At 38.8% G+C, this 27,151-nt stretch overlaps 1 protein-coding gene across 2 annotated transcripts in view; it reads right to left on the bottom strand.

Annotated features, from left to right (window-relative positions):
* Positions 1-27,151, bottom strand: part of PPME1 (protein phosphatase methylesterase 1) — a 68,928-nt gene that overhangs the window by 30,553 nt on the left and 11,224 nt on the right. Inside the window, exons 2-3 of one of the 2 annotated variants that reach the window (XM_010599586.2) lie at positions 20,056-20,149; positions 19,383-19,475 (exon numbers count right to left, since the gene is read on the bottom strand). The exons of the other annotated variant lie outside the window; for it this stretch is intronic. Coding sequence (XP_010597888.1) covers positions 19,383-19,475; positions 20,056-20,149 — 187 coding nt within the window. The remainder of the gene's footprint in view (positions 1-19,382; positions 19,476-20,055; positions 20,150-27,151) is intronic. 2 annotated transcript variants of the gene reach the window in all.

Below are 27,151 nucleotides of genomic sequence, written 5' to 3'. Positions count from 1 at the left end.
TATGTATAAAAAACCCACTGCTGTTGAGTTGATTCCAACTCATAGCAACCTTATAGAACAGAGTAGAACTGGCCCATAGAGTTTCCAAGGAGGGCCTGGTGGATTCGAACTGGTGACCTCTTGGTTAGTAGCCATAGCACTTAACCACTACGCCACCAGGGTTTCCTTGGCTATGTATATTACCACCAAAAATAAATTAAAAAAAATTATTACTATTATTATAAAGTTGTTAGTTTAAGACATACCCTACACTGATATGGCCTCATTTACATAACAAGAAAACCCTATTCCCAAATGGGATTACTGCCATAGGTACAGGGGTTAGGGTTTACAACACAAGTCCACGAGAGCCAAAGTATGACCTTGAATATATCTCACCTGAATTTAGAGACTATCTCAAGAATACATTTGATGCACTGAACACTAATGACTGAAGACCAGACGAATTGTGGAATGACATCAAGGACATCATGCGTGAAGAAAGCAAGAAGTCATCAAAAAGAGAGAAAAGAAGGAAAAGACCAAAATGGATGTCAGAAGAGACTCTGAAACTTGCTCTTGAATGTCAACTAGTTAAAGAGAAAGGAAGAAACGATGAAGTAAAAGAGCTGAACAGAAGATTTCAAAGAGCAGCTGGAGTAGACAAAGTAAAGTATTATAATGGCATATGCAAAGACCTGGAGTTAGAAAACCAAAATGGAAAAACAAGCTTGGAATTTCTCAAGCTAAAAGGACTGAGGAAAAAATTCAAGCTTCGAGTTGCAATACTGATGGACTCTACGGACAAAATGCTCAACAGTGCAGGAAACATCAAAAAAAATTGGAAGGCATAAACGAAGTCACTATACTAAAAAGAAATGCTTGACACTCAATCATTTCAGGAGGCAGCACATGACCAAGAACTGATGGTACTGAAGGAAAAAGTCCAAGCTACACTGAAGACACTGGCAAAAAATAAAGCTCCAGGAATTGACGGAATACCAACTGAGATGTTTTAACAAACGGATGCAGCATTGGAAGTGCTCACTCATCCATGCCAAGAAATTTGGAAGACAGCTACCTGGCCAACTGACTGGAAGAGACCCATATTTATGCCTATTCCCAAGAAAGGTGATCTAACCAAATGCAGAAATTATCAAACAATATCGTTAATATCACATGCAAGTAAAATTTTGCTGAAGATCATTCCAAAGTGGTTGCGGCAGTACATCGACAAGGAACTGCCAGAAATTCAATCCAGATTCAGAAGAGGACATGGAACAAGGGATATCATTGCTCATATCAGATGCACCCTGGCTGAAAGCAGAGAATACCAGAAAGATGTTCACCTGTGTTTTATTGACTATGCAAAGGCATTCGAGGGTGTGGATCATAACAAATTATGGATAACACTGAGAAGAATGGGAATTCCAGAACACTTAGTTGTGCTCATGAGGAACCTGTACATAGATCAAGAGGCAGTCATTCAAATAGAACAACGGGATACTGCGTGGTTTGAAGTCAGGAAAGGTGTGCATCAGGGTTGTATCCTTTTACCATACTTATTCAGTCTGTATGCTGGGCAAATAATCCAATAAGCTGGACTATATGAAGAAGAATGGGGCTTCAGTATTGGAGGAAGACTCATTAACAACCTGAGTCACGCAGATGACACAACCTTGCTTGCTGAAAGTGAGGAGGACTTCATGTACTTACTGATGAAGATAAAAAACCATAGTCTTCAGTATGGGCTACACCTCAACATAAAGAAAACAAAAATCCTCACAACTGTACCAATAAGCCACATCATGATAAGTGGAGAAAAGACTGAAGTTCTCAAGGATTTCATTTAACTTGGATCTACAATCAACGCCTATGGAAGCAGCAGTCAAGAAACCAAATGACGCATTGCACTGGGCAAATCTGCTGCAAAAGATCTCTTTAAAGTGTTAAAAATATGTCTCTTTAAGAACTAAGGTGTGCCTGACCCAAGCCATGGTGGTTTAATCAACTCATATGCATGTGAAAGCTGGGCAATAAATAAGCAAGACTGAAGAAGAATTGATGCCTTTGAATTATGGTGTCGGCAAAAATATTGAATACACCATGGACTGCCAAAAGAACAAACAAATCTGGCCTGAAAGAAGTACAGCCAGAATGTTCCTTATAAGTGAGGATGGCGAGACTCTGTCTCACATACTTTGGATATATTATCAGGAAGGATCAGTCCCTGGAGAACATTATGCTTGGTAAAATGGAGGGTCAGCGAAAAAGAGGAAGACCCTCAACAAGATGTACTGACATAGTGGCTGCAACAATGGGCTCAAGCATAACAACAATCATGAGGATAGCAAAGGACCGTACGGTATTTTGTTGTGTTGTACACAGTGTTGCTATGAGTCGGAATTGACTCAATGACAGTTAATAATAACAACAAGCCCCTTAAAGTTCTCATCAGTGCTTTAGATTAACTTTTGTCAGTTTACAATCATACAGGTAATTCTTTATAAGAGTGCTATGCTTGGGGCAAACATTATTGATTGGGTAACCTGTTTAGTTAATGACGGCTTCGTGGGATAGTTTTGGTTCAAGGTTTAAATATTATTTCTAGGCATTAGATTCAGGGGTTCCCCCGGTCTCAATGAATTCAGTAAACCTAGTTTCCATATAAGTTCGAGGCTCTGTTCCATGCTTTTCCTTCTTTTGATCAGAATCCATCCATCAGGCCCTTGATCAAAACGTTCAGTAGTGGTAGCTGGGCACCATCCATTTCTTCTGAAACCATTCACTTTTGAGATATAAAAGATTAGGCACAGAAGTAACCAAGCTCAAATGGGGAAAAATTGATGCCATGTGGAGATTACCAAAAAACCAAGGAAGAGAAGTGAAAGAGACAATGATTTTCTCCCAGAGCAGAAAGAGAACCTTACCCTAGAGCCAGCACACTGAATTCGAACTTTTAGTCTCTTAAAGTCTGAGAAAATAAACATCTGTTCTTTAAAGCCATCCATTCATGGTATTTCTGTTACAGCAGCATTAAGCAACTAACACAAAGGGTGTAAGGCACTCAATCTGGAGATTTTTTATTCATTCAACAAATCTTTCTAAACTATGTTTGCTATAAATCTGGCACCAATTGAGTAATGGGGTTACAGCAGTGAAAAAAGATAGGCAATGTCACTGTTCTCATGATGTGGCAGAGAAAGACTAGAAAATCATAAATGAACACAGTAAATTCTAAGAATAATACCTGCTTTGTAGACAATAAAAAATGTCAAGGCATACCAATGGAAGGCACTCCAGATCTTCTCAAACAGTACAACTTTGCCACTTCTGGAACGGTTTAATAAAAAATAGCTATTTAAGAACTAAATTTATCCATTTTCTCAACAGAATTTCTGGTGTTAGCAACAACAGCAATAGCAACCAACCAGCTGTCATTGAGTCAATTCTAACTCACAGCAACCCCATGTGTTTCAGAGTAGAAGTACAGTTCATAGGGCTTTCAGTAGCTGTGATCTTTCAGAAGCGGACAGCCAGGCCTTTCTTCTGAGGCTCCTCTGAGCAGACTGGAACCGCCAACCTTTCGGATGGTAGCCAAAAGTGTAACCATTTGCACCACCCAGGGACAACAGTAGTAGCTAATATTTATAAGATCTTATTATGAGCCAACCACCAAGTTAAGTGCTTCCAATGAATTATAACTTTCTCCTTACAACTCTTTACTATTCAGACAAAATTTTCATAATTTTACAGAGATATTAAGTAACTTGCCTAGGCCCAACAGCTAATAAATGCCAGAGCCCAGGTTCAAATCATTAGCAGTCTGGCTCCAGGGGGTTCTCAACTTGAGCTGCATAACAGAATCACCTAGGGAACTTCAGGAAACCAGGCTGCCCAGGTGCTAGCCCACCAGAAATTCTGATTTAAGTGATCTGGGGTGGGGGCTAGGTCACCTGTATTTAATGCCAGAGTTCCCAGGGTGATTCCAATGTCCAGCTAAGGCTGAGGACCACTAGCCTAGCCCTAGACTAGAGAATACGAGACTAGATTGGAAGATGATCTGGGTGGTGATAACACGTTTCTGTACCACTTTGTTATCTCACCAAATTATCTCAGATTATCTCCCTGAGAAGTAGGTTGGAAAAACATTACCCCAGTTTTGTAGCTGGTAAGACAAATACTTCATCAAGTATTGGTGAAGGTGTAAAGAAATAGGTACCACCACAAACACACAATAGCCTCAACCTTTAAAGTTTTGGCCAATCTGTTAAAAGTGGAATCCCCTAATTTTACTTTATATTTTCCTCATTCATAAGTGAGACTGAATAATTTTTATAAATTTATCACCTAGTTTATTTCCTCTTCTGTGAATTGCTACTTCGTATTGCTTGCCTATTTTCTATTGGATTGTCTTTTTCTTACTGCAGTTTTTTTTTCTTTTTCATACAATGACAATATTAACTCCTTCATAACGTATTTTTTGCCTGTTATTCATATTGCACACACACATATATTTTTTTTTACCTAGCACACACCTTGTGTTTTAATTTTTAAGTGTCTTGCCCAGAAATTTTTTGTTTTGGCAACATCAAATTTATCAGTCTTTCCTCTATGGCTTTTTCTTCTTGTGACTAAATTTAAGGTATGCCTGCCCTAAGGTCATATGAGTGCTCTTAGGTTTATTCTTTAAAGTCAACTCTTTTAAAGCATTTGGATTATTTTTATCATATATTAAATTCCTTTTGGACCTATTTCTTGACTCTTTCTGTCAATATCATAATATTAGTTAATAGGGTTTTAGAATATACTTTGATATCTATGTGAATTTTAGAGTTTGTTAAGTTTCACAAGATATCCCATGGAGATTTTAACTGGTGTAGCCAGATTCATATAGGAGCTTGATTTACTTCTCTATTCAGGTTTTCCTTTATATCCTTCAGTGAAGTTTTATCGTTTTCTCCATAGATGTCTTATACTTCTTTTAAAAATAAGGCTTATTCCGAGATATCTTATAGTTTTGTTGCTATAGTTGTAACCAAAATGTTGTAAACGTGAATAGGATCATTTTTCCTATTATATTTCTAAATCAATGAGTGCTAATACTTAGAAAAAATAGATTTTTTTTTTTTTGTATTGACTTTGTAAACTGTCTCTTAACTAGTAGTTTGTCATCTGATTTTCTAGGGAGACAATATCTGCAAATAATGACTGTTGTAGCTCATAGTTTCAAATCTTTCAAGACTCATTTTTCTTTGTCTTATTGGTTAGCTAGAACCTCCAGCAAAATGTTGCAAATAGCATCCTTGTCTTGTCCCTGACTTTAAAAGGAATGTATGCTGGACATAAGGAACTTGGGGTATAAAGGAAAAAGGGGAGAGTGCTGAACTTTGTGAGGATTGCAACCAATGTCAAAAAAAATTTGTGTACAAATTTTTGAAAGAGAAACTAATTTGCACTGTAAACTTTCACCTAAAAAAAAGGAATGTAACCAATACTTCACCACTAAGTATGGTATTTATGTAATTTCCTGGTATATAAGCTTTATCAAGTTAAGGAAGTTTCTCATCTATTCCAAGAATTTTCAGCATGTGTGGGTAATGTATTTTATCAAATACTTTTTTTGGCATCAAGTGAGGTGAGATATGAGTTACAGAAACAGATTACATAGAAACAATACATTTGGCCACAATGTATTATTCTTTTACTACACTTTTTTTTATACTTTTCAATTCAATTTCCTATTATTTTATTTAGGATTTTTGCATCTACTTTAAGAATAGATTGGCTCATAGTTTTCTTGTATTGTCAATGACCGGTTTTGGTATTAGATTGATGCTATCTTCATAAAATAAGCTGGATAGCTTAAAGGAGTGTTATTATAGTGTTTTTACCTGGTGGGAGATTTAAATTGAACTTTCTCCTTTTTGAGAGAGCTATCAAGTATTTAGAACCAAATAATACAACAGCCTTTTAACTAGTCTCTGTCTCCAATTTGTGCTCCCTACCCAACCCATCGTCTATACTAAAACCCAAAAAATCAAACCAGTTGCTGTCAAGTCAATTCTGACCCATGGAGATCCCATGTGTATCAGAGTAAAACTATGCTCCATAGGGTTTTCCATGGTGATCTTTGGAAGCAGACTGCCAGGCCTTTCTTCTGAAGCACAATCTGGGTGGACTCGAACATCCAACCTTTTGGTTAGCAGTGAGCACTTTAACTGCCTGCACCACTCAGGGACTCCACCAACTACACTAAAGCCTCAATTTTTCTGAAGTCCTTCAATGGCTCCCCACTGCCTAAAACAGCAGCACTCAATTACAAGTAGGGTAGATGAGTACCAAAATGTTTATCTCCCTAGGACTTTACAATCTGGACATGTTCTCTATCCCTTCTCCCTAATTTTGGTATGCCTAAAATGTGCATAGTGTGGGTACAGGTGGGCGAAGTGTTGTGTTGTTCGTAAAACAGCTCCCTTATGATTACTGCCGACCTAAAGAATGAGGTCAGTTCCCTAGCCAGGTATACAACGCCCTCCCATAACCTCGTCACTATGATCTCTCTGGTCATCTCTTCCCCTGTTCCACATCCTCATACTGTATACTAAAACTACAACCAAGCTACTTGTAATTTCCAAAACATGTTTCACTGTTACACTCTTCACTGCCTTTGCTTTCACCTCTCCTTTGAATGCCTACTAATCCAACTTTGACTCAGTCTTTACAACTCACTTCAGATGTCCTCTGCTAATGAAACTTTCCTTGTAGTTCCTTTACCCAACACTACTGAGATGAACTACAGAGATAAAACATCTGGTCATCATGTATTATTCTTTTACTACTTTTTTTTTTATTCAATCTGCTATTATGTTATTCATTCCTCTATGTTACCTTTGTATCTTGTACACAGAAGCTGTAAAACTCATCTAACAACTTAGTGCAAACTACAAGTCAAGCACTTAACCAAGAACGTTTTACCTTTTAATTCTCACAACCACCCTATTAACTAGACGGTATTATACCAATTTTATAGATTAGGAAACTAAAGCTTTGATAGATTAAGCTGCTCTGAGATTCAAACCCCAGTTGGTGTGAGATAAAAGTTTCTTAGATTTTTACTGTATTATTTCTATACATGTCTCATCTCTCTTTTTCTATCATTCCCATTAGACTTAAATATTACAGGAAATATGTCTGTTTAATTCTTCACTGAATCCACAGACCCTAGCATAATGCCTGGTACAGAGCAGAGGTTTAATAAACATTTGCTGATTGGCTGATCTTATTAGAGGGCAAACTCTCATTTTCTACTCCTAGAAATCTAGCACCAAGCCTGGAACATAGAATATACTTGGTAAATATTTGCTGAAATAATGAAATTAACTGGAAGAACAAATCAGCAGACACATCAGAATCAATTCTTGGCTTCAATCAATTAACACTTGGTCCCAGGTCCCAGGTCCCTTAGAGGCACCAAAGCTGAAAACTGGAGGCTGGCAAATCTCCCTACTGAGCCTGCACTTGCTAATGAGCTCCCACACCTACTGTCACTCTCTTCTGTTTCAGCCAAGTGCAGTTTCTTTTTCTTTTTCTTTTTTTTGAGAAAGTAACTTTATTGCAATGAGGAGAACAAGGAGCCAGGAGGAAGTTCCTTAGATCCTGCTTCCTGTGGTATGGGGAAGCAGGGCTTATACGTAATTTGGGCAGCAAGATGGTGACAGCACAGGCATACTGGGGAGGGAAAATTTCTAGAAGGCGGCCAGAAATCAGGAGGTGATGTGGTTCTTGTTGGACTTCCCGCTTCAAAATAGGGTCCAGGTGATGATTTTCCTTTTGATTCACTCCACCTGTTACTGTGTCCGCTGTTGAAGTCAATTAGTGGTCACAGCTGGCCCTTCTGCACATACGCCACGGGCCCACTCTGGCTTGGGCTAGTTTAAGGACTAATGGAAATTCACCAGCATTCATAAGGTCAGGTTACAGTCCCCCCTTGAGTTGCTACAATTCTTAATCTTAAGGGATAACAGTCAGCAACTCATCTGGCTACTTCCTGCTGACGTGGGGAAGAGTTTTAGGGACCTAGGAACAGGCAAGGAATAATTAGCTCCTGTGGGTAACAGGCAGAGAATTAAAACCAAAGACATAGGGAAAGATTAATCCAAAGGAAAAATGGACCACAAATACCACAGCCTCCACCAGACTCAGTCTTGGACAACCAGATGGTGCCTGGCCACCACCACCGACAGCTCCAACAGGGATCACAGTAGAGAGGGTCCCGTACAGAGCTGGAGAAAAATGTATGTCACTCCTGAGGTTCGCCCTTCAGCCAAAGATTAGACAGGCCCATAAAACAAAACAAGAGCAAAGCTTCCTTAAGGGAATCCACCTCATCAAACTCTACATAGCAGAATCCTTTAAATTTGTCTGTGTAACTTTGGTAAAGGGTAAGACAGCACACAACACTGGGGAAGCCAGCACAACCTGTCCAAGGCAAGGTCATGGAAACTCCAGAGGCACATCCAAACTCCCTGAGGGACCAAATCACTGGGCTGAGGGCTATGGGGACCATGGCCTCAGGGAACATCCAGCTCAATTGGTATAACATAGTTCATAAAGAATATATGCCAGGCAAAGAGCTAACTGGTTTTCAGTTTACCTTATTAAATCTTCACAATAACCCTATAAAGGAGCCACTGTCGTTTACTGCTATTTTGCAGATAAGGAAACAGCCATCTGGAATTGAAGCCCTTGACCCCAAAATCAAAGGCTAACAGATTTTAACCCGGGCAGATGGTCACTGCCACCAGAAGCTTTCTTGGCTTTCTCCTGCTGCCAAGCCCTTTCATACACTCAAAGGTTTTCTCTTCAATGCAATTAACAGCTTCCCTGTAAACACTGTACACAAGCACTGATGGCTTCCAATTTCTAGGCACAAGTGCTATTCGCCAGCTTCTGTTGCCTTGCTCCACCCCTAAGATTTAGGAGGGCAAAGAGAACGGCCAATCTCAGGTGCTAAGAGAAGCAAACAAAATTTCTTCATATAAGCAGAACACATGCCAATAACCGCTGAAATGCAAGTCGGCCTCACCCCCTGCCCAGGAAACTGATACAGAAATGGAGAAGGGAATGGGGAGTTAGGGTGCAAAAAGTGCAGTTTCTGCTCAGTCCTGGATTCTCCAACAACTATGCCTGTCTGTTATATGCAGTACTTGCTGATGGGAGAGGACTATGGAAACCCTAGATATTACCCATTATATACGATCAACTTGTTACTATAATGGCAAGTACAGTAATAACTAGTTTATTGGAATAAGGATTCCCCCAAAATAAGTATTCTAGAAATCTGAAATTTACCCTTTAAAGCATCATCATTTTCCTCTACTATTTATAACCCTTTATTAGTTCCACAGAAATGATTATTAGATGAAGGTGTCAGGGGAATCCCTAGGTGGTGCAAATGGTTAAGTGCTTTAATACCAGCCAAAAGGTTGGCAGTTCAAACCCACCCAAAGGCACTTCAGAAGACAGCCTGGTGATCTGTTGCTGAAAGGTCACATCTTGAAAACCCTACCGAACAGTTTTACTCTGCACACATGGGTTACCATGAGTCAGAATCAACCTGACACAACTACCACCACCACCAAAAGTTTCTGATGTGCTTGACAGTTTTGTTTTTCTGTTACTAAAGCCAAAGTAGAAATATTTTCTCTTAATAGGACTCCTGGTGAATTTTTGTCTTCCCTCTTCCTCCACGTCCCAAAAACAATAACACAAAGCATTCAGATGGAAAAGGGGTTTAACTCGGGTTCGGGAATTTTACGGAATAATGGATTAGAAGGAATTTTAAGAATACACTCACAATTAAGTCTTACAATATGCTCTGTACAGGGATACCACCAGTGGGATAATGCTTACTCTTCCTCTGCAGAGGGCCTGGGCCACTTTGAAATACTCCTAACCATTAGCAGTTCTGTCTTATGTGCATCGAAAATATGTCTGTGATTTCTGCCACAAGCTTTCCTCTCAGGTAGTACAAAACTGGTCTTCAGAGGGTGTCTTAGTTACCTAGTGCTGCTATAACAGAAATACCACAGTGGGTGGCTATAATAAACAGACATTTGTTTTCTCACAGTTTAGGAAGCTAAAGTCTGAATTCAGGGTTTTTTTGGGTTCTAGGGGAAGGCTCTCTCTGTTGCCTCTGGAGGAAGGTCCTTGTCTCTTCTGAGCTTCTTCTCCTGGGCAATCTTCATGTGGCTTGGCATATGTCTTCCCTTGTCTCTGATTCCCTCACTTGCTTGTTTAATCTCTTGTATATCTCAAAAGCGATCAACTCAAGATACACCCTACACTAATCCTGCCTCATTAACATAATGAAGACAACTCATTCCGAAATGAGATTATAACCACAGGCATAGAGGTTAGGATTTACAACACAGACTTTTGGGGACATAATTCAGTCTATAAAGGATGGGAAGCATGTACACTGGAGTCAGTGGTGGGTTTGAGTTTTGGCGCTATCATGGCTACGATTTCTCTAAATCTCACTGTGATTTCTCTAAATCTCAATTATCTCATTTGCCTAACCTCATTTGATTACAAAAGGAATTAAATGGGATCATGCATAGAAGCACTTAGCACAGTACCTGGCACACAGTAAATGTTTAAAAGACATGGCCTTTTTTTAAAAATTATAGCTGAAAACAAATATCATTGTCTTCTAAGTCTTTCCTTTTTTATGCCAAACATCTTCAGTTCCCTCAAATTTCCTTAAACACTATGGTTTCGAGTACTCAAGTTCTGGCTGCTCTGTTTTGGACATGTTCCAATTGCCAATCTCCCTTTAACTTGTGGGATCCAGAAGTAAATATAACACTTTTTTCTTTGGAAGTAGTTTCTATTAAAGGAAAAAGCAATCTTTAAATTATGAAATAAAAATATACGACGGAAAACAGAAAAAATCACTCATAATTCTATAATTATACCACTTTTTTTTTGTTTTTTTAACTTTTATTGAGCTTCAAGTGAACGTTTACAAATCAAGCCAGTCTGTCACATATAAGTTTATATACACCTTACTCCATACTCCCACTTGCTCTCCCCCTAATGAGTTAGCCCTTCCAGTCTCTCCGTTAGTGACAATTTTGCCAGCTTCCAACTCTCTCTATCCTCCCATCCCCCCTCCAGACAGGAGATGCCAACACAGTCTCAAGTGTCCACCTGATATAATTAGCTCACTCTTCATCAGCATCTCTCTCCTACCCACTGTCCAGTCCCTTCCATGTCTGATGAGTTGTCTTCGGGAATGGTTCCTATCCTGGGCCAACAGAAGGTTTGGGGACCATGACCTCCTGGATTCCTCTAGTCTCAGTCAGACCATTAAGTATGGTCTTTTTGTGAGAATTTGGGGTCTGCAGCCCACTGATCTCCTGCTCCCTCAGGGGTTCTCTGTTGTGCTCCCTGTCAGGGCAGTCATTGGTTATGGCCAGGCACCAACTAGTTCTTCTGGTTTCAGGATGATGTAAGTCTCTGGTTCATAATTACACCACTCTTAACCAACAATTATTTCATTTTAAGGCATACAATACTTCCTTCTCATCATTTTAGCTACCCATTTCCACGATTACTATCATCTCGCCAAAAAGTTAATCACACTCACTGTATGTGCAACTTTATATTTTCACATTTCATAAACTGATCTCTGTTAAACAGTGTCTAGGAAAATTATTTTAAAAGGTTGTATAATATTCTGTCTTACAGGTACATCCAGTTTCTTTAACCATTTACTTATTATTGGACATTTGAGACTGTTAATTTTAGACAAATAGCTTTTCCTGTATTTAGTACTATTTCCTTAAAACAGATTGCAGAAGAGAGGTTTCTGTGTCAACTGATACAAATACTTTGATGATTTGATCAAATGTCAAATTAATTTCCCCAAAAGTTCTACCTATCTATAATGCCACAAGCACTACTTCAAAGTGTCTGTTTTCTGGTACCTTTATCAACACTGGGGATTAGTTTAGAAAAACATTAATTTGATATGTAAAAACATCACACCTCCTATAAATTGTAACAAAAACTGTTGTTGTATGCCATCAAGTCAATTCCAACTCATACTGACCCTACAGGACACAGTAGAACTGCCCCATGAGCCTCCAGGGCTCCTATCCAATACTAAAAAAAAAAAGAAACCCATTGCTGTTGAGTCGATTTCGACTCATAGCGACCCTACAAGACAGAGTAGAACTGCCCCATAGATTTTCCAAGGAGCATCTGGTGAATTCAAACTGCCGACCTTTTGGTTAGCAGCCATAGCTCTTAGCCACTATGCCACACAGGGTTTCCTATCTGATACTAGCACGGATAAATGTTCCCCATGTTTGTTTACTCTCCATGAACTGTCTGTTCACGTCCTTTGGCCTTGTGTCTCCTGGACTTTGGGATTTTTGTGATCATGTATTTGACTTTTTTGTTTATTAGTAGCACATAAATGACTCCCTGTCACTTGAAAAAGCCTTTAGTTACATACTTTGTTTTATTAAAGAGAATATAATGAACAAAATTTAACCTTTTCTCAATTGTTCAGGGTCAGCATTAGCTTATTCAATAAATAATTGTGGAGCACCTACTCTATGACAGATCCTGTGTAAATGGAATAAGGCATAGTGCCTGCTTTCAAAGAGCTCACAATCTAGCATCATGAATGTCAATCACAGTTGCTCATCTCTGCTTCTGGTTGTCAGTATACTTATCCTCCAGCTATGTTTCTATTTTCCTATCTCTCATGGATTGAATTGTGTCCCCCCAAAACAGCTGTCAACTTGGCTAGTTCATGACTCCCTTGTATGAGTGTATGATTGTCTACCATTTTATCTTCTGATGTGATTTCCCTATATGTTGTAAGTCCTATTGCTATGATGTAGAAAGATGGATTAATGGCAGTTATACTGATGAGGTCTACAAGATTAGGTAGCGTCTTAAGCCAATCTCCTTTGGAGATATAAAAGATGTGAGGACCCCATACCACCAAGAAAGCAGCGCCAGAGCACAGCGTGTCCTTTGTACCTGAGGTTCCTGAGCTGAGACGCTCCCAGAACAAGAGAAGACTGAGGACAAGGATCTTCCTCCAGAGCCAACAGAGAGAGAAAGCCTTCCCCTGAAGCCAGGGCCCTGAATTCAGACGTATAGCCTACAGGACTGTGAGAGAATAAACTTCTCTTTGTTAAAGCCATCCACTTGTGGTACTGTTGTTACAGCAGCACTAGATGACTAAGACACTACCTTATTTTACCAAATCATCTGGGTGAAGATTTGAGGGATGTTCTCTCTCTCATGATAAGGTGCTTGGGCTTATTCCTGCTCTTTGCCATAGCTGCCTTCTGGATCCACAGACATGTTCCAATGCTTGAGGAAATTTGACTTCTGGAGTCAAGTCAATTGCTACAGTACTAATTTTTATGTAGCCATTTACTTTCAAACCACCATCACATATAAACTCATTCAGTGGCTCAATATACTTTAAAGACTAACAAAAACAAAGGGCAGATAAATTTAACCAAAGTCCAAAATAAGTTAATTGAGGGGCAGGGAACTGTTGCTGTTGTTAGGTGCCGTCGAGCCATTTCCAACTCACAGCGACCCCATGCACAACAGAATGAACCACTGCCCGGTCCTGAGCCATCCTTACAATCGTTGTTATGCTTGAGCTCATTGTTGCAGCCACTGTGTAAATCCACCTTGTTGAGGGTCTTCCTCTCTTCTGCTGACCCTGTGCTCTGCCAAGCACCATGCCCTTCTCCAGGGACTGATCCCTTCTGACAACATGTCCCAAGTATGTAAGACGCAGTCTCACCATCCTTGCTTCTAAGGAGCATTCTGATTGTACTTCTTCTAAGACAGATTTGTTCATTCTTTTGGCAGTCCATGGTATATTCAATATTCTTCGCCAACACCACAATTCAAAGGCATCAATTCTTCTTCGGTCTTCCTTATTCATTGTCCAGCTTTCACGTGCATATGATGCGATTGAAAATACCATGGTTTGGGTCAGGCGTACCTTAGTCTTCAAGGTGACATCTTTGCTCTTTAACACTTTGAAGAGGTCCTTTGCAGCAGATCTACCCAATGCAATGCGTCTTTTGATTTCTTGACTGCTGTTTCCATGGCCGTTGATTGTGGATCCACGTAAAATGAAATTCTTGACAACTTCAATCTTTTCTCCGTTTATCATGACGTTGCTCATTGGTCCAGTTGTGAGGATTTTTGTTTTTTTTATGTTGAGGTGCAATCCATACTGAAGGCTGTGGTCTTATGATCTTCATTAGTAAGTGCTTCAAGTCCTCTTCACTTTCAGCAAGCAAGGTTGTGTTATCTGCATAACATGGGTTGTTCACGAGTCTTCCTCCAATCCTGATGCCCCATTCTTCTTCATATAGTCCAGCTTCTCGTATTATTTGCTCTGCATACAGATTGAATAGGTATGCTCAAAGAATACAACCCTGATGCACACCTTTCTTGACCTGAAACCATGTAGTATCCCCTTGTTCTGTTCAAACAACTGCCTCTTGATCTATGTACAGGTTCCTCAAAAGCACAATTAAATGTTCTGGAATTCTCATTCTTTGCAGTGCTATCCATGATTTACTATGATCCAGACAGTTGAATGCCTTTGCATAGTCAATAAAACACAGGTGAACATCTTTCTGGTATTCTCTGCTTTTAGCCAGGCTCTATCTGGCATGAACAATGATATCCCCTGTTCCACATCCTCTTCTAAATCCAGCTTGAATTTCTGGCACTGCAGCCACTTTGAATGATCTTCAGCAAAATTTTACTTGCGTGTCATATTAATGATATTGTTTGATAATTTCTGCATTCGGTTGGATAACCTTTCTTGGGAATAGGCATAAATGTAGATCTCTTCCAGTGGGTTGGCCAGATAGCTGTCTTCCAAATTTCTTGGCATAGACGAGTGAGCACTTCCAGGGCTGCATCAGTTTGTTGAAACATCTCAACTGGTATTCAGTCAATTCCTGAAGTCTTGTTTTTCACCAATGCCTTCAATGCAGGTTGGACTTCTTCCCTGAGTACATTGGTTCCAGATCACATACTATCTCCTGAAAAGGTTGAACGTCAATCAATTCTTTTTGGTATAGCGATTCTGTGTATTCTTTCTATCTTCTTTTGATGCTTCCTGTGTCACTTAATATTTTCCCTGTAGAATCCTTCAGTATTGCAACTCGAGGCTTGAATTTTTTCTTCAGTTCTTCCAGTTTGAGAAATACTGAGTGTTCTTCCCCTTTGGTTTTCTACCTCCAGGTGTTTGTACATGTCATCATAAAATTTTACTTTGTCTTCTCAGCCCACCCTTTGAAATCTTCTGTTCAGCTGTTTTACTTCATCATATTTTCCTTTTGCTTTAGCTACTCGACGTTCAAGAGCAAGTTTCAGAGTCTCTTCTCACATGCATTTAGGTCTTTTCTTTCTCTCTTCTCTTTTTAATGATCTCTTGCTTTCTTCATGTATGATGTCCTTGATTCATTCCACAACCTATCTGGCCTTCGGTCACTGGTGTTCAAGATGTCAAATCTATTCTTAAGATGGTCTCTAAATTCAGGTGGGATATACTCAAGGTCATACTTTGGCTCTTGTGGACTTGTTCTAATTTTCTTCAGTTTCAACTTGAACTTTCATATAATTGATGGCCTGATCCAGCCCCTGGCTTTGTTCTGACTAATAATATTGAGCTTTTCTGTTCTCTTTCCACAGATGTAGTCAATTTGATTCCTGTGTATTCCATCTGGAGAGGTCCACATGTATAGTCACTGTTTATGTTGTTGAAAAAAGGTATTTGCAATGAAGAAGTTGTTGGTTTTGCCAAATTCTATCATGTGATCTCCAGTATCGTTTCTATCACCAAGGACATACTTTCCAACTGCCAATCCTTCCTCTTCGTTTCCAACTTTCCCATTCCAATCACCAGTAATTATCAATGCATCTTGACTGCATGTTCGATGAATTTCAGACTGCAGAAGTTGGTAAAAACTTCAATTTCTTCATCTCTGGCCTTAGTGGTTGTGCATAAGTTTCGACAATAGTTGTATTAACTGGTCTTCCTTGTAGGCATATGGATATTATTCTATTACTGACAAAGTGCTGTACTTCAGGATAGATCTAGAAATGTCCTTTTTGATGATGAATGCAACACCATTCCTCTTCAAACTGTTATTCTGGGCATAGCAGACCATAGGATTGTCCAATTTGAAATGACCAATACCAGTTCATTTCAGCTCACTAATGCCTAGGATATCAATGTTTATGAGTTTCATTTCATTTTTGACGATTTCCAATTTTCCTAGATTCATACGTTGTACATTCCAGTTTCCAATTATTAATGGATGTTTGCAGCTGTTCTCATTTTGAGTAGTGCCACATCAGCAAACGAAGGTCCCGAAAACTTGACTCCAGCCACGTCATTAAGGTTGACTCTACTTTGAGCAGGCAGCTCTTTCCCAGTCATCTTTTAAGTGCCTTCCAACCTGAGGGTCTCATCTTCCGGCACTATATCCGACAATGTTTCACTGCTATTCATAAGGTTTTCACTGGCTAATTCTTTTCAGAAGTAGACCGCCGGTTCCTTCTTCCTAGTCTGTCTAAGCATGGAAGCTCAGCTGAAATCTGTCTGCCATGGGTGACCCTGCTGGTATTTGAACACCTGTGGCATAGTTTCCAGCACCACAGCAACATACAAGCCCCCAAGATACAACAAACTGACAGATGCATGGGGGTTTCCTAAAGTATGAGATGCTAATAGATGTTTTAGAAAAAAGGAATTGAGTGGTCAGATACATTTCGAAGACACAGTTAAAACTAAATAGATTTATTTAGAACAACATCTCAGAGTCTTTAATGCACTGGTATATAGGGTGAATTTCCAAAAGAGAGATGAGAGGGATATTATAAGCAGTATTTCTCAAGCCCATTTAATCATAAAATCCCTATTCCATTAATTTCCCTCGGAATTAGTAGTCTGCAGAATATACTTTAGTAAAAGAAGAAGTAGTGATATCCTCTTCAATGATAATATAATAATGATGTCAACAGTCATTTATCATTCACCTCCCACATGCCAGGCAACTTCCATGTTATTCCACTGTTCCTATCTACGCGATAAAAATGTTTAACATCAACACATGTTAATAAATACCTTATGATTATAATATTTGTATAAGTCTTTGTAAGTTACAAATAATTTTCATGTCCATTATTTTATATAACCTTCAAAAAGACCTTGAAATATAAAGAGACTATATCTGGAAAGTAAGGCCTTAAAGTACCTTGCACAAGGCCACATGACCAGTAGTGGTAAAAACCAGGACTAAAAATCACATTGCCTGACTCCTAGTTCATATTTATTTCCCTTAGTATCAAAACGGGGTTTCATGGAAAAGTCTGTTCTAGCCCTTCCTGGGTCCCTCACCTGTAAGGACCCTGAATGCTCAAACAGGTAATATTAGCTCTGAATTTGCACTGGAGTCCTGGGGGAGCTGATTAAAAGTTCAAAAATTATAGTGACGCTACCTATGGCCTACATACATAATTCTCAAAATTTTATAATATCTTGTGATCCATTAAGTACTTTCCTATCCACAGACTTTTTGTTAAATTTCTCATGAAACAGAGCCTAAAGTCTCTATCCCCAGTAAAAAGTTATGATGCAGTTGTATCAATGTGACATGCCAAGATGGTCCTTCTTTCCTCTTACCAGTTACATATCTCTTTCCTTCCAGGTCTCCAATGTGTTAGCTAAGCGGTGACAGTGTATTTGCTTAGAGCAGAGCCAGGCAAGTTAAGGTATATAAGCCATTTCTGGTGGCTCTGATCTGGGTATGACTATTCAAGGCAAGTGGGTACATTACTAGAGCTGCCACATCACAAACAGGCATGTGTGCTGTTACTCATTCATTCAAAAAGTATTCCTTGAGCATACATTATACAACAGGCATAAATAAGCCATGGTTGTCATGCTTCCAAAAAAGCTCACAATTAAGTTGAGGAGGAATGTAATGTCTAGAGCTATGCTACTAAGCACTTGAGATGTGGCTAGACCAAACTGAGATGCTCTGTAAGTGTAAAATACATACTGAATTGCAAAGACTTAATATAAAAAAGAATGTAAAACATCTCAATTGGTTATACTGGTTATCTGCTGAAGTGGTAGTATTTTAGATATACTGGGTTAAATAAAATAAATATTAATAAAATTAGTTTCATCTGTTTCTTTATCTGTTTTATGGGACTACTAGAAAATTTAAAGTAACATCTGTGTCTTGCATTATATTTCTACCAGACTACGCTGGTCCAGAGACATGAAAAAGCCTGGCAATTACAGGCACATCACACAGCTGTATCCTAAAGGGAGAGGAAGTAGCAATCAAGAAAGCGGCCAAATCATTTGACCATTTAACAACTGCTGAATAAGTGCCTATATGTCAAAAACTGTTTCAGTCATTTGGGAAATAAAAAGGAATAAGACAAGAGTCCTGCTCTCAAGGAATTCATGGTATAATAGAAGAGACAAGAAGGTGCTTTTATACTCAATCCAATAATCCCCACTGCCAAGAACAAGGTAATATATTCAGGGCCTTCCTAAACTCCACAGCTGCTTGGCTCCAGGTATATAGTGCTGCATTCCCACTTCCACTTTCTGTCCTTCAGGCTCCCTAGTGGTAAACAGAAGTAGTATGTATACTTGCTTGATACGCACAAGAAGAGATAACAACTTTATTTTAGACATCAATGTTGCCAGTATCTTCCTTTGCAGTATCTCCCCTTGTACATGGTCTGTCTTTACACAGGCACATATCCTGTACTGTAGACCATGGTATCATCAATCAAATATTGATTACTTCCTAGTAGCTCATGAGTGCCATTAAAATATAAGGCATTATTTCAAAAAAAAGGAAGAAACACTTCCCAAATATTTATGGACCATCTCCAAAGTACTACAATAAGCTCTGCGAGGGAAACGAAGCGAGAGACATTATATTTATGTAGAACACGTGAATAAAACATGTCTGCTTACCCACAACCCATTATTTACATCACTGGGATACAGACCCCTACTTTTGATAATGCACAAATTCCATCCCCTTCATCCCAAAGTACATATATACAAATTTACAGACTGTTTCAAGAATTCATGAACTAAGGCCCACCCTAGTTAAAAATCTTCGGTTTAAATGAATGGTGATCTTGTTCCTACTATACTAAAGGTTCAGGAATCCACTCAAATCTCTAATCCTCTTACGTTAAGCCATATAGAAGAGCTAGGCTAATCAGGTTCATCTAGAATAAACAATGATTGTGCTAAGATCAACTTCTACTATCAACAATTTACTTACTGTGAACACAGCCCAGGAAAGGGCAGAATGGCCTCCCCCATGCAGAAGGAGTAGGACTGGGCCCTCTGAACCACTCTTGTAAACACGAAAAGTGTGTGAATAGTTAAAGATAACACATCTAAGTTTTTACTCACTGATGTTTTTAACTATTTAGTCATAATAATACTGATTAGAAAACTCAGGCAGCACCAAGCTACGTGGAAAGCTACAGAATGCCAAAATTAAGAGAAACTTAAATAGGTAAGTTTCTGAGACACCAAACCTCTGTTTTTTGAAGCATGGAGTCAGTACACCAGTTTTTTCAATGGGAAAAAAAAGATTCCCTTTGCCCTAATGAAGACACAGTCCTTGGTTTCTAGAAACTAAACCGGTTCAACTCACCTGACTCTAGAAACCTTTCCCTGGGCCCTTAAGAGATGTAAAGGGCCCAGGGAAAGGTTTCTTGAGATGTATTAGGTTCAACAATTTACTTCTTAATCCTTTCTCATGCATCAGACAATTATAGCCAATAAGATATTGGCATGGATTTACAGGTAATATTCCACACTATACAGGTGGGGAATAAAATGAAATAAACAGCAAGAATAAAGAATATTTTAGAAATGTAACAAATTTTCTAACTTAGACAATGTTATAAGCTTATTAAGGAATAAGCCATTTTACAAAAGGATATATCTTTGCCAGTTTCATTCTCTACTTCCACATCTTCCATGGACTCAAAGTACTGACTCCAAGAAACAGGGGAAAAGTCCCGCTTTCTTCCAGGGCTAAGGGGGAAAAAAAGATACATTTCAAGTAAAAAGTATTTATGCATGAAAAGATAGAATCTTGGTCAACAAATGCTGAATGTAAATCTGAAATGAAAATACCAAGGGTATTTTCTCTTAAAGATATAAAGAGATTTCATACATAAAACATCACATTAAAACATGTATAAATAAGCTCAAATAAGAGTACTAATTTTAGGATTTCAGGAAATTAACTGATTAGATATTAATGACGAATAAATTCCATGTATATACATACCACAAAACCTGCTAGTTTTCTCTCTCGGCTCTTGGCTTAGGCTCATCCGTATCCTCTCATCCCACTTTAATACTCCTGCTACAACCATTTTGGTTACTATTCTTCACATCTTTAGCACCTCATACTCTTTCATACTTTTTTTGTCATTTCTCAGACAATGCACAACCTTCATGGAGGGGAAACTGGCAATATCGATATTCTGAACTTCTAGGAATTTATCCAAACATATGCTCACACAGAAGTAAAATGACTTATGTATTCAATGTTTGTAACAGAAGAAAACTGGGAACAACCAAAACATCCATCAACAGAAGACTGGCTACATCAACTGCGGTACGTAAAGAAATACCCATCCATTGCCGTCAAGTCAATTCTGACTCATAGCGACCCTACAGGACAGAGTAGAATTGCTCCATAGAGTTTCCAAGGAGCGCCTGGCAGACTCAAACTGCTGACCCTTTGGTTAGCAGTCATAGCACTTAGCCACTATGCCACCAGGGTTTCCACATAAAGAAATACTACTCATTTTTAAAAAGAAGGAAAAAAGTATTTATATACTAATGAAATTCTTTATATATGAATACATAAAACAAACATAATGCACACGTTACCATTTGAGTAAAAACAACCATATAAAAATAATTGCTTGTATATGTTTAGAATATGTCTGGAAGGATACCAACCATCACCACAATCAATTTTAGAACATTTTCAGCACCCTACAAGGAAACCCTGTATCTTTTAGAAGCCACCTGTTTACCCACCCAAATCTACCAGCCCTAGGCAACTACTAATGTAATTTCTGTCTCTAAGATATTTCATAAGCAACCTCACGATGAACAGAGAAAAGATTGAAGTAGTCAAGGATTTCATTTTACTTGGATCTACAATCAATGCCCAAGGACGCAGCAGTCAAGAAATTAGAAGACTAGTGCATTACGCAAATCTGCTGCAAAAGGCTCTTTCATGTGTTAAAAAGCTAAGATGTCACTTTAAGGACTAAGGGCGCCTGACCCAATCTGACCCAAGCCGTGGTATTTTCAATCACCTCCTATGCATGTGAAAGCTAGACAATGAATAAGGAAGACTAAAGAAAAATTCGTGCATCTAAATTATGGTGTTGGCGAAAAATATTGAATATACCATGGACTGTCAGAAGAACAAACTATTCTGCCTTGAGGAAGTACATCCAGAATGCTCCTTAGAAGCAAGGATGGTGAGGCTTCATTTCAAATACTCTGAACACATTATCGGGGGGACCAGCCCCTGAAGAAAGACATCATGCTTGGTAGAGGGTCAGCAGAAAAGAGGAAGACCCTTAATGACATGGACTGGCACAGTGGCTCTAACAATGGGTTCAAATATGGTAACGATTGTGAGGATGGCACAGGACCAGGCAGTGTTTCATTCTGCTGAACACAGGGTCACTATGAGCCAGAACCGACTCGACGGTACCTAACAACAGATATTTTATACAAGTGGAATCAGATAATATTTGTCCTTTGGTGTCTGACTTAATTCACTTAGCTTATGTTTTCAAGGTTCATTTATGTTGTAAGCACATATTAGAACTTCATTCCTTTTTACAGCTGAGTAATATTTCATCGTATGCATATACCACATTGTGTTTATCCATTCATCTGTTAATGGACACTTAGGTTGTTTCTAAATGTTTTTAAAGATAAGTAAAATATGATAAATATTAGTTGAGAAGTAGTATGTCTTGAAACTCACTTAAGTTGAACCAATCTCAATAATAATTTATGAACAATGAAAACTATTTTCAAAGTATATACAGAAAAAGTTCCTTACAAAGTGACCTATGAACCATATTTAAGATTAATAACTTTTTATGTCACCAGAAAGATTTAGGATCACTTGATCCTCCCACAGAGTACAAGTTGGTAATAAAATAAATCAACCACTTAAAATATCTCATTGAGGTAAAGAATTGATGCTTTCCCTTCTCCTTCCGAACAATTCAGTCCTAAAACCATTAAGAAGGCTTAGTGGCAGGAAGGGAGGTTGTGGTTGCCCTGAGTGGGGGATCAGCCAGAGTAGGAGAGGTGGCTGTAAATAAGTGGAAGGATCTGGCGTGAGGATTCAGAGCCCAAACAGGTGAGGAGGGTGGTGCAGTGGAGGAGTGGTCTGTGTAGCGTGTCAGAGTATGAGTGCTGATCTGGCATGGAATATTGGAACCCAAATGCGAAGAGGAGGATATTCATGTGGAAGCCTGGTATTGTGGGGGTTAAAGCCTAAGCCAGTTGGGGAGGGTGTCCACACTGAGGAGTATTGAGGTAGTGTCCCAGGCAGAGTGGGGAGCGTCCACGCCAGGCGGTGGTCTTGCTGGGGAGTCAGGCCCCAAGTGGGATGAAGAGGGTACCTACATGGTGGTGGAGGCAGGAGGGGGATTGGTCTCAAGTGGGTTACAAGATCCCAAGTGGAGTGCCCATGTGGCCAAACAGCCTGGTGTAGTGTCACAGCCTGAAAAAGGTGAAGATGTCCACAATGAGGGATGGTCTGGGAGGAGTGTCTACGCCAAAGTGGAATGAAGAAGGGGTCCATGCAGGGCTGTAGGGCAGCTTGGTATAGGGAGTCAGAACCCAAACAGGGCAAGCTGGACATTTAAGCATGGGGACAACCCAGCATGGGATGTCAGAGCTCAGACAGAATACCAAAAAAAAAAATCATTGCTGTTGAGTCAATTCTGATTCATAGCAACCCTACAGGACAGAGTAGAACTGCCCATAGGATTTCCAAGGAGTGGCTGGTGGATTCGAATTGCTAACCTTTTGGTTAGAAGCCAAGCTATTAACCACTGCACCACCAGTGCTCCCAAGCAGAATAGGAGGTTGTTAAGGTGTAAGACAAGGTGAGGGCACAGGACCAGAATGAAGTCAGAGCCTGAGCAGGCAGGAATGTTCCTATGGGGAGAAAGTATTGACAGAGATAGAAGATATTTGAGTGACACACCTTACATAAGTATATTAAGAATAACAAAAACCACTTTTCTCACCGTTGAAGAAGGAAGTTACAAATATGGAAAGGGAGAAAACTGAATGAACCCTGTGGTGATGGACTGGAATTGGATGTAAACTCATCTCAATATATACAGATATACAAATAAGTATATGTATATACGTAAAAAAGAAATCTATTGCCATCGAGTCGATTCCGACTCATAGTGACCCTATAGGACAAAGTAGAACTGCCCCATAGAGTTTCCAAGGGGCACCTGGTGGATTCGAACTGCCAACCTTTTGTTTAGTAGCCATAGCTCTTAACCACTACACCACCAGGGTTTTCAGCAGATGTATAGTGTATATGTGTGTGTGTGTGTATACATACGTGTTTACATACATATAAAAACATTTGTACTACCCAAGGACTGTCTATATACATATCTATACAAATATATCAAATAAATGTATATAGTTGACATATATGTACATACACATTTCACTGAGAGGGCATGGAAGCAGCAACAATCCAATAGCAAGGTGCATACCTAGTGCTCAGATCTTGACTTCTAAAAATCATTTTCCACTAAAAAAGCTGATTCCAGGGGTTGATCAAGAAAAGTACAAGATGAGCCTGGAACATATTGTGACAAAGAGCATTAAAGTGCCCAGAGAATGATAGGGACATGTAAGAAGGACCTAGAGGTTCATTTTGAAGAGCTCTCATTAACCAAACTGAGGACAATTTCAGCATCAAAATAAATAATGATAGTAACAGATTATAACCTATCGAATGCAATAAAAAACCACAAGTCAATATAGATACAAATAAATGAATAAATCAAAAGTTAGATAGTTTCAAAGTACCTCCCCACAAAATCCTGTATTATTAATTAAAAAAGGGAAAAGGGTAACTTTACGGTAGAGAAGCCTAATGAACACTACCTTAATCAATAACAGGACAAACTGAAACCATCCACCACCTGACAGAATTCAGTGAGAAGAATGAAGTATTACTCTGAGACATTCCTGCCAAGGATGTATAATCGGAATCTAATCATGAGGACATTAGACAAACCTAAACTGAGGGACCTTCTAAAAAATAATTGGTTGGTAACTTCCAAAGTGTTAAGGTCATAAAAGTCTGGAAAGACTTGGCTTTTAGGAAATACTGAAGACACAGCAACAAAAAGGAACACGTGGTTCTAAACTGGATTTATTTTCTACAAAAGATATTTTTGGGTAATTGGTGAAACCTGAATGTGGTTTTAGGATTATATGATAACAATGTATTAGATTAATTCCCTGACTTTGATGGTTACATTGTGATTACGTAAAGAGAATGTCTTTGTAGGAAATACACACTACAGGTATCTGGGGGTAAATGGGACATCCAGTCAGCAATTCACGATCAAGAGGGTCAGGGAAAAAAAGGTCTTTGTCCTGTAATTGTTTCAAAGAGAGACAAAAACACTTAAGAAACAAAGAAAAAAATGAAACTGATATAAAGATGTTTCCAGTTACACAGAGACCATAACAGGAAAGCGTAATTCCAAGATTGGTGTATGTAAAACTCAGTACCAATATCCATACAATGGAATATTATTCAGCCAGAAAAAGGAATAAAGTACTGATACATGTTATAACATGGATAAACCTTGAAAACATACTAAATGAAAGAAGCCAGTCACAAAAAAGCCACATATGATTCTAATCATATAAAAGGTCCTGAAGAGGCAAAGACAGAAAGTATATTACTGCACGCCAGGGGCTGGATGGGGGATGAGAGAATGACTACTAATGGGTACAGAGTTTCTTTCTGGTGTGACAAAAATGTTCTGGAATTAGACAGTGATGAAGGTTTCACAACTTTGTGAATATAGGAAAACCCACTGAACTGTACATTCTAAAAGGGTAAATTCTGCAGTATGTGAATTACTTTTCAACTTAAAAAAAAGAACAAAAACGTAAGTACTAGAATTTAGAAAACATTTTAAAACAGAGAATGTCTGCATATCATGGAACACTTGGATTTGTGTTTTGATTGTTTTTGTTATTCAACAAACATTTATTAAGAGTCTACCTACTAGTAACCTTATGGAGCAATGAGTTTATGTTAATCGGGGAGGAACAACTCAGAAAAGGAGAGTGAGAAGGGTTGCACAACTCGAAGAATGTAATCATTGTCACTGAATTGTACATGTAGAAATTATTGAATTGGTGTTATGTTCTGCTGTGTATATTTTCAACCACAACAACAACAAAAAATCTATCTACAACATGCCGTGTACCATGCTAAACCCTGGAAACGAAGGTCCCTGCCTTTGAGAAACTTAAAAGTCTAGGGGCAGAATCAGGTAAGAAAAAGAACTACAATAAAGGTAAGTCTAAGGTACCATGGAAACACAGAAGATGTGTAAAAAGCCATGCTGGGGATCTAGAAAAACACTGGTGACCTAATTTTTAAAATACATATATAAAAAATCCATTACACACACCATAATTATATTTACATGCTGTCGGAGTTATGGCAATAAGAACTAATGTTATAAATTATATTACACGCTCAGTCAATAAACCTTAGCACATCATATTATGAATGCTCTTGGCTGATGAGCACTGTATTATGCTAAGAAGTTTGGACTTTTTCCTGATAGTTATGGAGAATCATCGAAAGATTTCAAGTTGGGTATGACATAATCAAGTTTACATTTTAAGAAGATCTCTCTGGTAGCTTTGTGAAAGATGGACTAGAAGGAGCCCACACTGAGATGGGGTGAGGAGGGGGGATGGAGTGGGGGAGTTACAGGTGCAATGATAGTGATGGAAGGGAGTAGCAGAATGGAATGGGAAGGAAGAATCAAAGACTATTCTTAAGTTTATCTGATGCCGTTCACAGAGAACACAGGAAGCCTTCTTAAAGAGATTCCAACTTATTAAATACTAATTCACCATGTACTTCTATTCCTATTAGTTTTCTGTGTTGGCCATTAGTTAGTATGTTAATTATCTCGTAACTGGGCATCGCAGAATCCATAAATAGGAATAGTAGCATTTCACATAATGTCTTGCTTCAGATAAAACAGGATACTTACGGCTGAATATGTGATGTGGTTTCAATCAAATAAAAACTTACCTCACTAACATCGTTTTCAGATAAGATACCTCATCCATGGGAACTTTCAATCTACTGAGGTAAACCATACAAAAACACGCTTTGCTTTAAGTGGATAAAGACTGACTATACCTGCACAGGAAGAAAAGCTGCAATCTGATACCTCTGATAGTAAAGAACTCTGCTTTGCCTAAATTAAGGGGGGGGGGGGGACTCTAAATTTTATTTCCACCACCCACCCAACATGACAATAGCATAATTAATACTTTCTTTTTCCAAAACCCTAAAAGTAAAGAGAAAAAAAGATTAACGACAACTTTTCTAAAATGATCTTGGTTCAAACAAAAACACAGCCACTGAGACATCATTAATACAGCAAGAAAGAAGACAGAATGCAAGTCTTTCTGACATTTTACATGGGCTAATTGTAGCTGCTCACCCTTATAATTAATGTGTGTGCCATTACCCAGCAATCAGACCTTATGTAAGCTACAATTATGCCTAGACAGTAACACAACAGGAAGAAAACAAGCAGGTTTAGGGTCAGAGTTTAAAGCCAATGAACTCCATATAAAAGCCTCTAATGAAGTATATTTTAGAACCAACAGCCATACAGTCCCTTCCCCAGACTCACTTGCATGCCCATGATTAGAATAAAAGATATATTT

Source organism: Loxodonta africana, chromosome 7 (assembly GCF_030014295.1).
Source record: "Loxodonta africana isolate mLoxAfr1 chromosome 7, mLoxAfr1.hap2, whole genome shotgun sequence".
NCBI lineage: Eukaryota > Metazoa > Chordata > Mammalia > Proboscidea > Elephantidae > Loxodonta > Loxodonta africana.
Note: the sequence above shows the minus strand (reverse complement) of the source record. Positions and strands in the feature narration are given on the sequence as shown.